The 18,771-nt window shown below is 26.5% G+C and overlaps 1 protein-coding gene across 4 annotated transcripts in view; it reads left to right on the top strand.

Annotated features, from left to right (window-relative positions):
- Nucleotides 1-18,771, top strand: part of LOC129958298 (alpha-1,6-mannosyl-glycoprotein 2-beta-N-acetylglucosaminyltransferase-like) — an 84,238-nt gene that overhangs the window by 47,080 nt on the left and 18,387 nt on the right. For 3 of the 4 annotated variants that reach the window (XM_056070686.1, XM_056070685.1, XM_056070687.1), the window contains exons 2-3: nucleotides 1,066-1,117; nucleotides 14,138-14,631. In XM_056070686.1, the coding sequence (XP_055926661.1) occupies nucleotides 1,102-1,117; nucleotides 14,138-14,631 (510 nt within the window). In that variant the 5' untranslated portion in view covers nucleotides 1,066-1,101. Of the gene's footprint in view, nucleotides 1-1,065; nucleotides 1,118-8,849; nucleotides 9,249-14,137; nucleotides 14,632-18,771 lie in introns of those variants that run through there. The other variant, XM_056070688.1, reaches the window with a different exon arrangement.

Raw genomic sequence — 18,771 nt, forward strand, 5'->3', positions numbered from 1 at the left:
CTATTGTACTCTATTAGCAACAAATGCCCAACAACATTGTTACGATATTATCACAATATTGCCCGTTATTCAGAATATCGGACAACATCGTAGATATATTGTATAATATCTTATGCTAATAGGATATAGTTTATTTATTACAAGAATACTATATGGATGCCAGTTACTACGTCAAAATATTCTTATATTTTCGGTTTTGGAATGTTGAGTTCTAATTGAGGAAATTGAAAAATAAGCCAAAAAAAAATGTCAATTGATACATCTCATGCATAACGCCGCATCATGACTGATCCTCTTCAAGAAAGAAAGAAAGAATCCTGTAATTTGTAATCGCTAACCGTTCTGTAAACACACTTCCTAGAAAGATGCAGGGAATTCAGAAAAAGCATTTGTTTTCTTTTATAACTAGGCCTGAAGTATGATTACATATAACATAAATCGTCATAATATCCAAACGTTCCTTTTTACTGAAATACACCACTCTTTTAGAAAGCAGACAAATGTGAGCAAAGAAATTTATTTTCTTTCTCGGCATTCTAGTGCTTCTCTGAGATCTTAAATTTCAATTTTTCTCTCCTTCTTTGTAAAGTCGATGTTGCAACTGTCGATCAATCAAAGTGAACAACATTATGCTTAATTAGCTAATGCCCTTAAAGTCATGAAATGTACTATTAGACAAGTATTTACATAAGAGTTTTTCGGTACTGAATGAATTTACATTTCTAAAATAAATGTTTTAATCTAAATTTGTGACTTGTCCTTCTGAATTTAAAAATATGCATATCTCTACAAATTTTGTAGATTGAAATATGAAACTTTGAGAATTTAAGATGCTTTAAGAGATTGATGATTTAGATGAATATAAGAGAGACTTTTCGCTATTGAAAATTTGGCACTATAGAGAGCGCATAAAAATATAATTGATTGAAAAAGTTTTTAAAAAATCTCCCCAGAAGCCAAAGTGTTTTCATACAATTATCCATCTAATTTAATGAAACTCTGCAATTGTTTAAAAAATGTATTTACTGTTGACTCTTTGTTAATTTCTGTATTTTTAATTTTTAGAAACACGAGGAAAAATTTGACAATATCGCATTTGCAATGCTGCATCTAATAGGTAAGTTGCTACAACTTCTGAAAAGTATTATTAAAATTACTTTTTATCCTCAAAGAGTAATGAAATGAATTTTCTAAAATTATAGATAACACTGTTAATATAACACTTCTGACCTATATTCTACATCTTAGTACATGCTCATTCCAAAACCATTTCTACTTTGAAATAAAAATTTCTTCAGCATCAAAGCCTTTAGTTGACAAAAAAAAAAAAAAAAAACACTTAAGGTTACTACGTTGTACCCCCCCCCCCCCTGAATAGTTTCATAACTGGATCTGGATCAAGCAAATGTGTCAAAAGTTATTTATCTAAGCTCTCTTCTCAAAACAAAGCTTGTATAGCGTTTGAAAGTAGAAAGATACCTATACGTAAATCTAGCCACTTTTAGTTCAAACTGAAATTGTAATGGTTGAGCCGTTGTTGAAAGGATGAAAAAACAGTTATATTCCCTCTAAGTTTTTGAAAAAAAACTTGGTTTTCACTTTAAAATTTTGCAGGATACTTTTTTGGAATTAATATAGTCATGGAAGATGATGCAGCGACTTTCCTATTTTTCTCAATATATCCTTTTCCACTGAGATTTATCTTGATTCAGCAAAAACAAATGATTATAAAATGGCACAACCTCGTTATTTTCAAGGAGGAAATTTGTTTATATCTATTTGAAATAATGTGAAATAATTTTTTTTTTAAATCAAAGACTGTCTTAAATGCTAACAAAAGTGCAAACGGTCACGAACTTTGAAATCATTGTAGGGGGAGAAAAAAAACCACACACACACAACGAGAATGCATAAAATAAATATTAAAATAAAATGCTTTTAAAATTTAAAGGGATAACTATATATATATAAGTACTATAGATATTAGTGGCCTAATTTCTCTTCAGATTTATATCTTTCATGATTCCTGCAAGCACCATAAACGATTTGGAAATTATTATGCAATATTATTAAAGAGCATTAAATGTTTTATCAGACTCAATAATGCATTTCTTCAATTCAAACACTACACGAAAACAAGGTACATTTACGATAACGAATAAGAACAGCCGTGCTGAAAGCAAGTAAACACAGATTACTTCATCTATAAAAAAGATTAATGGACTAATTCAGCTTAAAATGCTATTAAAAACTATCTTCTTGCTTATTCAAGATAATAGAGCCGCTTTTTTTGTCAGAAGTTAATACTTCAGTTGCACTGACCATATTTGCCTCGGATAGCTTATTTAAAGTGTGTAATCAATCATCTGGTTGTGAATAGGCACAAATGCAACGTTCTTCACTTGAATGACGTGGGAAAAGGGCGGGAGGGAACCCCTGCCTATATCCAGAATTTTTCCTGAGTATGCATTTCAATTTGGTTGCGAATAAAAACGTAATTAGTTCATTCTTCAAACTACAATGACGTGGCAAAAAGCGGGAATACCCCCCCCCCTCCTGAATTTTGCCTGAGTTGGCATTTTTGTCATCAATTGGCAAAATTTGAAAAATAATCAAATGCAATAATTTGTTTTGAACGCTTACGACTTTTGGATTAATGATTGCAATGCCCTCCCAATGGTCTTAAAATTAGATTAAATAAAATAAGAATACAGCAAATGAGGTTTCAAATTTAAATAAAGAAGTGCATTTCACATATTTTTTTACTTCAAATATAATAAATTAAAACGAGTAAAATATTTTTTTCAAATAAAATAATTATTTCCAGTTTATTGTCCTTTTATAAATTTTTGCATTGCTTTAAAAGTTAATTTTTTATATATTCTCACTTTGTTACTTAATGCTATTATTAAAGTCATTCAGCTATTTAAGTTGATGATATCTGGAAAAAAAATCCTTGTTAATACTAACAATTAATAAAACCTTTTATTTAGGTTGTTTGCGTTATCAGGTTTTATTTCTAATTTTCTTATTTCTAATATAATTTGAAATTTCAATTTATTAATATATTAATAAGATTAAAATAGAAGTTTTCTTGCGGATATATTTCAGAGGTGAATTTCAAATAGTTAGGCTAAACTTATAATTTAGATCAAATTAAAATGTTGAAGTATAGCTTCTATCCCATTAAAATCCTGAACATTGTATTCCATTTTTTTCTGAGTGTCTATTAAATAGGTTTATGTGTGCTGATGTAGTAAGTTTTTGATACTTGGAACACAAAATAATTAAACAAAGGAAAGTATATTTGATTTAAGCTTTCATATTATGCATATCATTCCTAATGTTTAAAATTATCGGAGATTTCTTCCCAATGTGGTAATTAGTTTTATAATCAGAGTACAAGTCATCTAAAGTTGTCACATGAAGGAAAAAAAAACATTTGCACCTGCGTCATTTTCAATTTACTTTTTTTAATCGTTATCTTGCTTTTCTTTCTCACGCAGTTTGTAGTTTTTTTTTTTTTTTTTTATCCACAGCATAATAATTGGTTAAACATTTTTGATTATTAATCATTTTTTAAATGTCTATATCTCATAATTACGATACTCTAATAATTGCAGAAAATGCATGCTAATCGGTGAAAATTATTTTTATTACACTGTATTAAGGAAAGATTTATAAACATTTATTGTGCAAATATGGAAATGCAATACATAATAATACTATTGCAAAATCTTCATTATGTCTGTATACACTAGATGCATTGAAATAAAATGCGTAAATCAATATATCGCCAAAATAATGACAAAAAAGTAAAATATTTACTAAAATTCGAATAAAATTTATTCAGATCTTCAGTGTTTGAGTCCTTTAAAAAAATTTATCATTTCCAATAAATATAAATGATTGTTCAACTGAATCAATGAAATAATGATAGAATCTCATTTAGAAATTTTTCAGAAAAATAAGAATATTTTCACGTTGGATTTCAAATACTTTTAAATTCGGAGAAAATGCTTGAATTTTGTAGTTATTTCAAAAATAATATTTGTTGTGAAATGTTTCTTCCATCAGTTTACAAAATTCTAACTTCATTTCTATCTTCAGAATCATGTGAAAAATAATGCAGTACATTAAAGCTAGATTTCACCGATAATCAAATGAATGAAGGATGAATGTTTGGATTAATTTAATGTTGCTCTTTTCTTTAAAAGATATAGTGGTATGCTTAACATTTATGATTTTCTAAACAAATGAGCTCAAATTTCCGTAAATGTAATGATCAAAACTTAATTTACAGAAAAACACCTTAAGATTTTTTTTTATTATTCATAAATTTATTTTGATCGAATGCTTCTTTCTTTATTTTCATCAATGAATTTTATCTGTTCTTACATTACTGATTTTCCTAAATATTCAAGTTTCTTGTTGTTCTATTCCCTTATTGCTTTTTAAGCTGTTTGCTCGTGTATAATACAAAAATGAATCTTACTTGTAACACATTCTTCTAATTTTCAATTAAAAAATGTAGCTGATTGAAAATATTATGCATTACAATACGAGCATGTTTATAGTACATTAGAACCATTAAAATCCTTGTAAATTTCCATCATCAGAATCAATAATTTTGCAATGTAACGTCCCTTTCCCATAAATAAAGAGATCCGCGCCTCTTCTCTGACTTAATATAATGAAAAACAGGTGGGATTATAGCATAGTTTTGTTTCATTAAATATACTTAAAAATGAAACATTTATAGTAAAAATTATATTATCTGTTTGTAAATTAAGAGAATGTTAAAAATCACGGTAAATTGTCATACGATTACAGAGAATTATAAATAAATATTAAGCAATGGGAATGAATTTCATTTAACTAAATTCATTTTGCATTTTAAAATCTTTATCGACTGAAAAATAAATTAACAAATGGTATCTCTTTTCTTACTTCGTATAATTTAATATAAGATAAAGATAAATTAATATTTCTTACTTTGTGAATATAATATGCAATTTTATCTTACAGAGTTGTCGTTTTAAATTGCATTTTTCTCCATTCGAGAAAATTCCTCTTCCAATAGATAATTAGATTTCATTAAGAAATATTAGTATTTTGTAGCATACTTCAAATATCCATGGCTTTAGCAAAATAAAATGAGTATAAAGCAATCCAAACCCATCCTATGCAGAATTTTCATGCGACGAGAAAGTTCAATCCAAAATCCAATATCATCTTCTAAAATGTACTACTTTATCGTGTTATCTCCTTTAAAAGTTAAAAAATTCATTTGTCTACAAATATTAATTAATTTTCCCTATGCATCGCTCTGAATTACGGAATGATGATCCGTTCAAGTCTCCTTTTAAATTCCATTTTAACCTACATTTATTGCATATTCCATTTATATTCGACACTATAATTTTGATTATTTACAAATCTGAAAACAAGAGGCCTAGCTAGTGGATAATTAATAGTTTCAATAGTAATTGCTCCGAATAGCACAGAACTAAAACAAAACGTATTTTCAGTTATCGAATTATTATATACTATAATACTTAAATCTATTATTAACTCGTATATTAGTATGAACCATTGCTGTTGTGTACAAAATATCACCTGTCGTCACAGAAATTTACTTTATTCAATTAATATAACAAACAATAAAACAAAAGTATTGTCGTTGAATAGAACAAAATGGGCAACATGATGTTACAGCAGTTTGTACAGAGTTTATATCCAATGAAAGAAGATAAATGAAAATGCTGAGTTTTTTTAGAAGTATAAAAAATAATTGCTCATTTTCTCGTTATATTCTATAAGATTTTAGGAATAAAAATGAGCTATCTCAGTAATTGTTTCATTTTATTTTTGTATTTGGGCATTTTACAACTTTTAAATTCAGAATAATAAAGTAAATACATTATATGTTCCAAATTATCTGGATATTTTCGGATTACTACATTTTTTTTAATTTCTAAAGAAGGGATGATTGAATTGCACTTAAACTATACAGAAAATGTACATCATTTACATTTTACAGTAAAGATTCGGTCATAAAAATATTTAAGAGATTGACTAGAAATTAATGAAAAAGACACTGTTTCGGATTCAGTTTTTTCACAGAAAACTGATTCTGAGCAGGCCATTCCACTTTCCCAACATTCATTTCTACGAACCAGATCTACAAAGCTCGTGATTTTTGGAGAATTGCTGCCACAATGTTGGCAAGATGGAACTGTCCTAAACATCTACGTAATTTATTGTCCAATCTTTATACAATTCGATGGTTAAAGTTAAAAGTATCAATTTATGGAAAACCCTTCATTCATTTAGCAACTCGTTGAGAGTATCTGAAATTCAACACTATATTTTTGTGAATCTTATAGATATTCAACTAGAACTTTTATATAACCTGCCCTATTTATCTGGCTCTGAAATTACAAAAGAAAAAAAAAATACTATATTTCTCATATGTGCAGTTAAGAATTATTTTCTACATATATTTATATTTCCTTAAATATTCAAAGCATTTTCTTCAAATTATAATATAATACTTCAATTGCGGGAGTAATTGTAAATGAAGAGTTGCTTCATTTGCATTAGTTTGAAAGCGCAATTTGGACTTATTTAAATATGTTTCCATTGAGCAGAAATGCTAATTTCCCTTTGCAACACAGTAGTTTTCGACAATCGTATTTCATTCTCAAATTGTCATTAGAATGAATAAAGAAAGGATTTTTAAAATTTTTGTATGTATATCAATTCTTGATGTCAAAATGGAAAATCGTATGTATCATGAAATGAGAAAAGTAAATGTTTGCAACTATTGCTAAAATTACCATTGATCTTCATACAAATATGAATTTCAAAAAATTACTTATTTGCTTCAGAAAATTTAAATTTTGCGATATACTTTTTTATTTAACATTTCACATTGTCGTATGTAATATTATTGTTGAGTGATTTGAAATAATTGGGTTCGAGCTCATTTACAGATTAATTTAATACGGAAATAAACCGTCATCACTGTACTAAACCAACATATCATAAAGATCTTAAAATTTCAAGCCGAAAAAGAAATTCGAATATAGGTGATTTTCTTAGAACTGTGATTCATTTTAGGTAAAATTTAAAACGTTTTAATGGAAAAATGACTTAAATTTTTAAGCTAATTATTTAGAGTAATTCTTAAAATTTCTGAGTTTGTTTGAACATCTTTTCATCAAATCCACTTTTAAATGGATTTTTTTTCCCTTTGAAATGAAATAAATTTTAGTGAAGGTTAAAGAACTCTGCTTTCTATTTATTGTCTAAAATGTTGTTATCGGTATGATATGTAGAATTTATGGGCGTTATTTTTTATAGGTAAAAAAATGACACAAATATTTTCTGTTTTAATCCTGTAAAAAATTTTCAAAAATATTCGAAGGAAGCATTAAAGTGAAAAACAAATTTTGCATAATTTTTTTTACGATGTCGTATTTTTTAAAATTTTTTATTCTAATGAAAAGATACTGATCAGAAAATGAAAATGACAGAGAGATTAGAGACTATTCCTACCAGCTGTTTAAAGATTTGGCAGTATGATTGCAAAAATTTAAAAAAAAAATTTCTTTTATCATTTCTGCACTTCTCGTTTTATCTAATTTTAAGTTATTTAAATTTGTTGGATTAACAGCTTTGAGGAATACAAGACCCACTGATGATGGAGTTCACAAGTTTCATTCGTGATTATTTATTATCAATTATCTATGAAGATTTTCGTCAATTAAAGAACACTTTCTTTATGTAATTGTAGTGTTTCCCATTTCCTTCGCTAATTTGAAAACTTTGCTCTTTATGAATGTGCATATCATGTGCAAAACGTTCTCTTTTCATCCAAATTTGTTTTTACAAGGATAAATGTCCTTCATAGCAAATCCGTGAAACTTCCGTTGTAATTTTTTCTATGTAGAATTTAAAAAAATAAAGCTATATTTAAATTTATTTAATTTTAATATTGTAGTGCAAATTTCTCATAGCATCAACAGGATATCATGAATTTCTTTCCATAATCTTATCGGAATTCCGTTCTAAATACTTAACACATTTGTTGCATGACTCACACCCATGATTCAAAACGTCATTCAAATCAAATAACTTCTTCTATCTCTTAATTATAGTAGAGAAAAGAAAAAAAAGAGGGGGGGGGTAATCGAATTTGATAGATAATGTGAAGCGCAGGCTAGAGTCAAGAAGCATAAGGGCCAGCGGTAGTCTACATATTAACTCCAATGCCTCACAAATAAGTTGAAGGAATATGGAATGCCTCCCGCTCCACTCATGAATGTTTCTTTGTTGAAACTAGATTTTTCCATTAGATTCTACCGTTAAAGTTTCCTCTGCTTTTTCATTGGCGTGACAGACCTGGTTGGGCCTGGGTTTCCTCAGAATTCCGTTCCATGCTGTCCTATTCTTGGCTAAGGTTTTCCAATTTGTCACTTTAAAAACTTTCAAGTCTTTTTCCAGGCAGTCAACCCACCTAAATTTTGATTTTCTTTTTCGTGTACCGAATGATTTAGCCAAAAAGATCTTTTATAGTGACTCGATTCTATCCAATTTTCGTCTTTGACGTTATAGATATCAACAGTTTTTATTTAACAAATTAATTCTCTAAATAATATTGATTTATCCTTGATAATTGTTTAGTGTTAAACTTGAAGTCTCCTCTTTGAAATATCATAAAATCGTTTTAAAGTTAAAAAAAAAAAAAAAAAAAAAATGAAAGAAAGGAAAGGGGGGGGGATTGCTGGACAGTATGAATATAACTGCAACCGTCGCATTAAATAAGGTTCGTCGGTAGATGTTTCGTTTTCCTACGTTGGAATGTTTCGCTTAACGTAGTTCGTTTGTTTTCTTTTTCATCAAAAATTCAGTGATAGCACGACCGATCGCTACTCGTCTAATTCATTTTCTTGCTTTACGTGTAATGTTATTATGTTTGTAACCAAAGAAAAACGTGCATTACGCAAACTAAGTCATATAAACAAAAAAGTTATACTTGTTGATTTTAATTTATTATCAGCGTTTTTTCTAATTAGTACAAATTTATGATTTATTAGTAGTTACATTTTTGTTTCTGATATGCTGGAGTATCTTTTTCTCTACTTTAATTTACCTGATATATTAAATGAACAAGATTATTCAGCCTCAAGATGTTATGTTCAGGCATGCATACTGAATAAAGTGTTTGACAAGATCAAAAGGTAACATTTAAAATTCTTCTTTTGCTTTATTATAATTTGAAATAACTGTAAAATTTATAATTTTTTTCTGATATAAATATTAGCTTTTTTTCTTGTTATTTCTATGTAGAAATGGAAAATCGAACTCTTATTAGATTGATCGCTCTTGTGTAACGCCTCCCTATCTCTTGTTTATTTTGTCGTATATATTTAGCCGATAACATAATTTCAAATTAGTAAGAAAAACAGATCACTTAAAAAACTGAACGCTAAATTTAGCGTATGGTCATTTCAGGTGAATAGGTTAATGAGTATAAAAGTATTTGTGTTACATCTTTCCATTTTTATCAATAAAGAAGGGCGAATCTTACTATATTAATTCGACATTAAATGCTAATTTTTCTTGGGTGCTGATAGGGTAATCATGTAAAAACTGTGCGCTCATCATTTAATCCTTTTGTATTTCTTAATATTTCTTTTCTGGAGCATAGAATAATTTTGTTTGATCAAAAAGAAAATTGTACACATTAGTGAGTTTTTAAAATGGATTTTTGATTTAATTTTTGACGATTCTTGTAGTATTTCATTACGTTTAAAATTTTCCAAATTCAGCTTGATTGTTGTTTTTGTATATTTTTTTTTTAAATATTGGAAGAATATTTTTAATCCATTATAAAAATTTGATTTTGAAATATTGGAAAGTTTACATCTGGTAAAATAAGTAAATATTTTTATATGCATGATAAAAAAAAGTAGTATTTGTTATTATTAAAAAATAATAGCCATTTATTTTTTGTATTTTTGTAAATTCCAAAATATTTACCTTTTAGTTCTAATGAATATCTTATGGAGAATTGTTTTTTCAGTTAGTTTATATTTGATGGTCAGTGTAATTAATCAGTTATAAATAATAACCACAGCTAATATTAATAATAATCAATCATATTGATCATAACATTTATATAACATATGTTTAATGTTTTTAAATTAATGAAGGGTTGATTGTTGTTATTTTAATTTAAAAGCGTTTCTTTCAGCTGTTTGTCCCATATTTATTATAAGCATGATTTTAAATTACAGTGTCATATTACTGTAAATTGTATAATGATACTACACAGATTTCTGATAATACTGCAACAGAAATTGTAGATTTTTTTCCCTCTCTTTTATAGAAAACTAAAAATGTTACATTTTTAATTTTCATAAATTTTATTTAAAATTCTAAAGAATTACAATTGCAGAATATTAGATGAAGGCTGAGTTTGATTGTTTTTTTTTTTTGGGGGGGGGGGGAATTTTGGACTATCCTTTTTATTATTTACATAGCTGATTTAATCATTTACCTATTCCTATTTTGTTTGTTAGCATTTTAAAGAAAACTTTTTCTGAAGTATCGCTGAAGGAAATGTTTTATGTTTTAATTTTGAAATTATTCCGAGCATTTTAATTGTTAATAATTTCTCTCCCTCCCCCCCTTTTTTTTAATATACATGATTTGTTTGAAGTAATAATAATATTTGCATTAATTTTGTTTATAATAGTATTATGCACTTGTGCGTGTGAATTTGAAAAGTTTACAAGATGTGATGCAATAATAAAATATTTTAATATTGATATGTAAACAACCATTTCATATTGTCAAAGATCTCAAAGGGAAACAGCAATCAGCGATGGGTAGCATGGCTTTTGGAAATAGTCAGATTAACTTTCTTCATGTTCTCATACTTGTCATCAAATTTTTATATTAAATAAAGTTATCTATAAATTAAAACTTTTAAGAAATTCTCATAATCAGTTTTAAATCTTAACATTTTTTGGATTAAAAAATTGGATTAAATTCTTTAATAATTATCTGGTTTCTAAGTAAAACATTGGTTTTAGTTTTTCTAGAAGTAGCATATGGTTAATAAGGCTATTCTCTGCTTTACTTTACAATGAATTATTTTTATTCCTTAAGATCATTTTTTGTAATTTTCAAATAAAGAGCTATTAATCATAATAAAAATAATTATTTTATGGTTTTGAGAGTTCTTTCTTAATATGGAAAATTGAAGCATGTACTATCTATAGAAGTTCTGTTCAACTATAAATGCATATGAGATTAATTGTATGGATGATTAACTTTAACTGTGAATAATTAATATTAGATGTGTTTTAATTAAAAGTTTAATTAAAATTATCATAAACAAGGTAAATTTAATATTCTTTTTCAACTAATTATGTCTAAATTGTTCAAAATTCTTTAGATATATTGTTTATAACTAATTTTATTTTTTAGTTTTAAAGTTCAAATAACAAATTCATTTAAATTTAACAAGAAATTAAATACATTGAAAGCATGTAATTATGTACTTGATGGATATTTTTTGTATCCAATAATTAAAAATTTTTTTATATTTAATTGTCATGATTTTAATTTATGAAATGTAAATTTATAAATAAGAAATGTAAATTACTATAATTTATTGAAGTATATATTCTTATTAATGCTGTATAAATAAAAAAAAAATTTTAATGTGACTTTGTGATTATGTTCAAAATATTTTGTACATTTTGCCTTTTATGATATTTTTTTAATTCAAATTTTGAACCAAAAGATAGTCTTATGTAACTATGACGTGTTTATTATTTGAAGGTCCTCATTTTTCTCTAGACAATAGTTGCTATGATGTATGCTATTCATTTGCATTATGTATTCAAAGAAAAAGAAGCAACGGTAGACTTGAATAATTTTCACATAAGAAATATCTTAGTTCTTTTTTCATTGAATAGCCCAAAAAAGTTTTGAGTTTATCTGATTTAAATGTATTTGTGTGCAGAAAGAGATCTAGATAAATCGGTTCACATTTTCTGTGCAATATTTTCAACTTCAATCCAAGCAGTTGAAAAATATTAAACTAAGCAAATGTCTTATTTTGTCACTTTAAGGCACTGTGTGAATAATTAATGGATTTTTAATTAATGGAGTAATAATTATGGAATAATAATTAATGGAGTAAGTTTTTTTAAATATAAATTTAAATTTGTTCAAAATACTTAAATAACTAGAGACTTAACAGAAATTTGCATGAAATTTAAGTTTTAAGAAATAATTATTAGAGATACTATCTTTTTTCTTTTTCTTCCTTTAATAAAGTGAGGGAAAGGATTTCAAGCATTTTTAGAATCGTAATTATTTATCTGTCAGAACCAATTTAAAATTCTAATATGAGTGCTACATAATTATTCAAGTTAAATTTGAATAACTTTTGAAAATAATCTAAAATTTTGTTCTGTCTTTTAAGTATAGTTTAACTAAATATTTCTGTTAAACTTGTACTTGAATTTAATTTTTTAGAACATAAAAGTGATTAAGGAAACTAGCGAATAGAAGCATACTTTTCCCATTGCTCCTCTAAAGGTTTTCTTCTAAAGGTTTCAGGTTGCTTCTCTTAATTCAGAGTTTTAAAAGGAGAAGAGTCTAACTTAAAATATTGAAAAGGTCTTAAACTGTGTTTATCTAGTAAATATGTTTGTATTAACAAAACATAATTTTAAATATGCTTGATTAGATAAATTTGTTTTATTCTGATCATTATTTTTTTTCCAATGTTGTATTTAACTTTATATAATATTCATTCATTTTCTTTTTCATTGATTCTTTTTGATTCATTTTCTTTCCTTTAAATTCAGTTAGTGTTCCTTTATTTTTAAATATTCCTTGCATTTTTTTGGATGCTGTGTAATTTTAAAAGTTGTACTTGTGTGCATAATTAAGATAGTTAAAATCTGGAATTCAGGATTTTTTTTTTCTTTTGTAATTAGATGTCAACATGTTTCAATATACGATTTATGTCAGAAATTTTTTATTTGTGCAGCATAGCCATATGTGTCAGTTTTTCCATTAAACTCAACAGCTACAAGATAAATAGAACAAATAAAACTTCATTTTTCTTAGTTTTACATCTGTATTTATATAGTATGTATGTATTTCTTATGCAAATCCTTTGTCCAATTGGATGGTGAAACTTCGTATGTGTGCTTTTCAAAGAAAAAGATAAAACACTGTTAAATTATCCAAGAATAAAATAAATTAAATTTTAAATTAATAATTTAATTGGTAATTGTCTACTTGAGTTACTGGAAATAACATAAAACAATTTTAACATTTTATCTATAATATGTTTCATATATCATTTACTTATGAAATGACAATTTGTTGTTATATTTCATAATCATTAAATTGAATTCAGAAATTTAATTACTAGCTTGTGCTACGTAATATAAAAATGCATATTCATTATAAATCTTACTGTATGTAAAAAGCTGTTCTTTTATTTATATGTGTTCATGAATATAAAACTCCTTCTTCAAAGATTGCATTAGAAAAAAATCAGGAAAACTTTGATTGTGTCAAATCCTTCAGAATCCTAAAAATTGAATTAAATAACTGAGTTCAAAATTCCTGTTCATTTAAATTTTTTTTTCTCTAAAATGATTTCCATGAATTAAATGTATAAACTATATTTTGATTGATCAGTTTTTTTAAAACTTTGACAATTTGTTCGTAAGCACAAAATAAGTTTTGTACAGCATCCTAAACTTATAAAATTTATCAAATCTGATTTAGAATTGAGCCAGAAAAATTTGTATTGCTATATATCCCCCTTCCATTTAGAATTTTGTGATAACAAGAAGATGTTTGATATAAAATTTCTAGAATTTAAAATTTCATAATGTCGCAACTTTAAAATTCTGTTTGATATGGAGTTTTTTTAAAAAAAGGAAATTGTCTTATACAATTCTTAAAATATTTAGGATATCGGGTTTTTCTCCTGTTTCATATGTTTTTTTCTCATATGTGTCTGCTTATTTTATTTAGTGTAATTTTTGTAAGTTAATAAATTATTTATAAGTCATTATTTTTACAGGTTATGACGGTATGGCAAGAGGATGGCTTTGTACTGCAATGTTGAGACGGTGTTCCTCTCATATTTTCAAAACTGTTATTCTTCTATTTGTTGTTTCATTCCTGTGGCTTCAGTTAAGAATAGTCAATTTGAAACCAGATCTGTTTATGGCTCAGAAAAACCATTATAGTGACCCAGAATTGACTTTTTTTGCCAATTTTAGTGCCATTGTTAATTCTGTGAATACAACAACACCTGCAAATCTTATGATGCTTTCAGATACAATTGAGGAAATGAACTCTCTTCAGACGGTCAGCAATATAGAAAAATTTGGGCCTTTAAATGAAAACGATGTTGTAATTGTGATACAAGTGCATAACCGAGCTCAATATCTGTATGCATTAATAGAGTCTCTACGTCAAGCACAAAACATTAACCAGACACTTTTAGTATTTAGTCATGATTTATTTGATGCCCACATCAATGCTCTCATTCAAAGAATAGATTTTACTAAGGTGAGTCTTTTCCTTCATTTACAAAATAATATTAAAAATAGATGTGTTTATACTTTTTCTGCACATCTTCAGGTAATGGTGTTGGAAGTAAGAGACATTCTTGAAGGATTAAAATCTCATCTCTTTCATCAAAACTTTTTGCTTTGCTTAGGATAGGCATTTAATTACTAAGCAATCAGTAGGTATAGAATGAAAGCTTAATCTTAGGTTATGTAAAAGAAAGAGAAGCTTCTATGAAATTATATTTTGAAAAAAAGTGTAAAAAAATTATTTGCAGTTATACATTTTGTTGGCAGATGGATTTCTCTGCTACTAATTTTTTAGATTTTTTCTTGGATCAGTTATGAAGGCAATCATAGAAATCCTTGATTGCTTTTATAATGGATCCAAGATGAATGCTGATGATTCTGGATTTTAGGATTTATTTATTTTCATAATTGAAAATAGTTCCGCATACTATAATTATTTTCTGTTGAAAATAATTTTGTATCTAAGAAATTTTTTTAAAGGCTGGATAGGAAAGGGGCCATCTAAACGATAGATTTTCTTGTTGATTAATTAGGAATATCACAGTATTAATAAAGAGCCTTATGTTTAAAAAAATGATAATTTGTAATATCATATCACATCCAAAATCTAAATTCTTCAAAATCTGGAGATAAAAAATTTTTAGCAGTTACAATCCTTTGACTTTATATACTTTAAATTTGGAAGGGGGGAAAAACCCCATTTAATTTATGGCATTATATTCATTCTTTTCTGCGATTCTTTTTTGATGTGAATGTACTCTTGATATTTCTTAAAATGCTATATTCATTCTGATTTTTTACATTTTAATCTGAATGAATATCTAACATCTAGCATCGGAACTTTTGTATTTGATATTTTTTTAAACGTTTTCTTTGAAACGACACAAATTTCATCCTAAATGATGAAACTAAAGGTCAGCTTTTTTTATCACCTTAATAGGATTGTACTGAGTAAAATTGGCTTTGAAGAAATTATGAAAGTACCTCCTTTCAAACTTCTCAACTTAAGCTTGTAATGTGCTTTGAAATTATTTTGAATGGGTGAAAAAAAAAGAAATCATTAAGTTTTATATACAACATTTAATTTTATTTATCATTATTTCTTCATTATCCTTTATCAGTTATTTTGAGATTTCATCTTGTAAACAACTTTTTTTTTTTTTGGTTAAAAAGTGTTTAAAATACTGTTTTCATGTGGCTTATTACTATACTCTAGACAATATTTTTAGTTAAAGGCCTCTAGAAAAAATAGTAGCAAATTTGTATGCTGAAGTGGGCAAAATTGGGATAAGGGATATCACAGTGAAATTATAGATTTGAGAAAAGAGATAAATCTTCTCTGAAACGATAATATATAGGAATAATGTCCTCAAATATCTTTTTGAGAAAAAAAAAAAAAAAAAGGCCTTTGGCTGAAAATGAAACAGTTAAATGTCAAATTGTTGTTGGACTTAGATTTTACATGCAAAACTTAATAAATTAGTGATTAAATTTATGTACTTAAAAAAAAACAATTTTAGGTGCTACAATTCTATAATTCCTATATATTGTAAATTCTAGCCAGCAACTGTACTGATTAATTTCAAAGATTATAAAAATGTTAGAGTGCATAGTGAGAGTTATTCATGTATCAGAAATAGCTCTTTAGGGATTTTATAAACTTTAAAAAAATACTAGACCTATTTGGAACATGCAAATGCAAGTTACATTTGAATTAATGTACCTCAAAATAAAGAAAATCTACAGTTTTGATTAATTAGCATGAAAAGTCAACTGTTGCCCACATGATGCATCTGAAATACATTGGTCTATTTAATATTGCAATTTGTTGTGAACTTTTTGTTTCTTGCATTATTACATCCTGGAATAGTGTAAGATAATTCACATTTAGATTGGTATCTCGTGAATTGATTTCATTCGGTTTACGATGGTATTTATGCTTTTCAAAAATTTTCTTTTACAACCAAAAGGTTTTTCAACTCTTTATATTACAGAGTTCATGCTAAAGCATTCCTGTTAAATTATTTTTTATTATTATATAAGTTCATAATGTTTAAAAATAATTTTGAAATCTTTTTAGGTATAAGTGATCAGAGGTATTGAAATCTTTTCAAATGAAGTTATTAACATAAGGAATAAACCAAATAATGAATCTAAAATGAATTTTAGATATGAATCTAAAAATTGAATCAAATTTATTCCCAAATAGTGTAGCTAGCAATTACATAATGTAACATAGCTTTTGCAACATATTAAAAATTTTCAGTGTTGACATTTTTTTTTTTTTTTTTGATTATTTAAATAATTTTGATGCATGCAAATTTACTAGCAGTTATTATTAATGCTATTCAAATTTTAATAATTTAAGATTTAAAAGGAAATATCTTTAGATTTTTTTAGTATTTATGACTTGAAAATATAAACTTTCATTTGAAAATATCTTAAACAACATCTATAGGCATAAAATTACTAGCTTGGAATTTTTTAATGTTGAATGTTATTTAAGATTTACACCTTGTGCAACATGTACTTTTCATTACGTCTGTGCATGTAAAGATTATATTTATTGGTTCATAGATGCTTTTGGTTTCTATTCACAATAATCGCTTTATGAATTGCAAGTAATGCTATGGTACTTTTTGTCCATCTATATTATCTTGGCTCATATTAAAAATTCCATTTTTGTTCAAAGACTAGCTTATTATCCTTTATAGAAGCTTTCAGCATTCATATTGTACATGCTATGATTTCTTTGAAGATTAATGTAGGATTCTTAGATTTTGCAATCTAATTTTTGTAAATCTTTAATTTCCTCTTCAAACAAGTCTGCTGTTTGTATCTTATATTAATCAGCAATTTGTATTAAGATAGCATTTCAAAACCATTTATCCACTATCTCTTTATTAATAAATGGGCATCCCCATATATTAAAAAACTGGAATAGTTATTCTGGATACAAAATATGAACTTTGCCAAACTTGGTACTATTTTAAAAACATCCAAACTTTTTTAATTTTTGCGGTTTTAGATTTTGATTTAGATTAGATTTTAGTTATACCTAGTAAGTGTATTTTTTACCTTTTATGGTTTATTAAAGAAGAATACATAGATTGGTCTAATCGCCAAAAAATAAGAATAAAGCTGGATGTAGTTGATGCACAAAAGAGATAAATATAATGAATGTGAGAGAAGGTACTCTTAAAGCAGTTACGAAAGGCATGTATGACACCTTTCATTCTTATTGCATTGAAGTCTCTTTGTTATACATTTGATCATTGCTTTTGTTAACATGCCGTTTTAGAGTGATCCCTTGAATGATCTACTATATTGAATAGTAACTCATTGTAGTGCATAATTAATTATCTTTGTCAATTATTTAAAAACCAATATAATGAAATTATAACTTGAAGTTGTAAATTTTCAAGGACGCCAATTTCTTTTGCAGTGTGCATTTAAAATGGTCCCATCCGTTCAGAAACTTTTATATCTTGGATAAGTTGTATCCAATTTTATATATAATGTTTATATATTACTAGCTCTAGAATTAAAATTTTTCAAAAAAGAGAAAACTTTTAGATAAATTTTTTCTTTCACAGTTTTATTGTTTTTTTTAAAACTTTTTGGGTTTTTTCTCTTTTTGTAACTCTTATAGATTTTTTTCCCCAGTCAAATATCCCCCAGAAAGTTTTGGATACAGTGTGCAACAATGATTTTTGTTATAATAAAATTAAAGACAGTATCATTGCTTTGTGGAATTTTCGAGTCATGTTATTTTATCACTGATAATGTTGTGATTAAAATAAAAATACCTGCTTTGAGCTTAAAAGCTTTTAAGAAGCAGTTAATTGAATAAGATTTTACACTTGATGAGTGTGGTTAAATATTGAGGTAATGAGATATATTGTCTTCCATTCACTTCAAAAAATGCTTTTTAAAAATGGGACTATTGACATCTAAAAAAATTTTTTTTTAATTCTCCTTTTAACTACAGAGTTGGCGTCTTTTTAGTTTCATGAATTTGCTTCCAAAATTTATTAAGATCTTGAATTGTTAAACCATTTTCATTCAGCTAATTGAGGCTTCAATTAAGATTTTCTCGCTTGCTAAATAT

Source organism: Argiope bruennichi, chromosome X1 (assembly GCF_947563725.1).
Source record: "Argiope bruennichi chromosome X1, qqArgBrue1.1, whole genome shotgun sequence".
In the NCBI taxonomy this organism is placed as follows: Eukaryota; Metazoa; Arthropoda; class Arachnida; order Araneae; family Araneidae; genus Argiope; species Argiope bruennichi.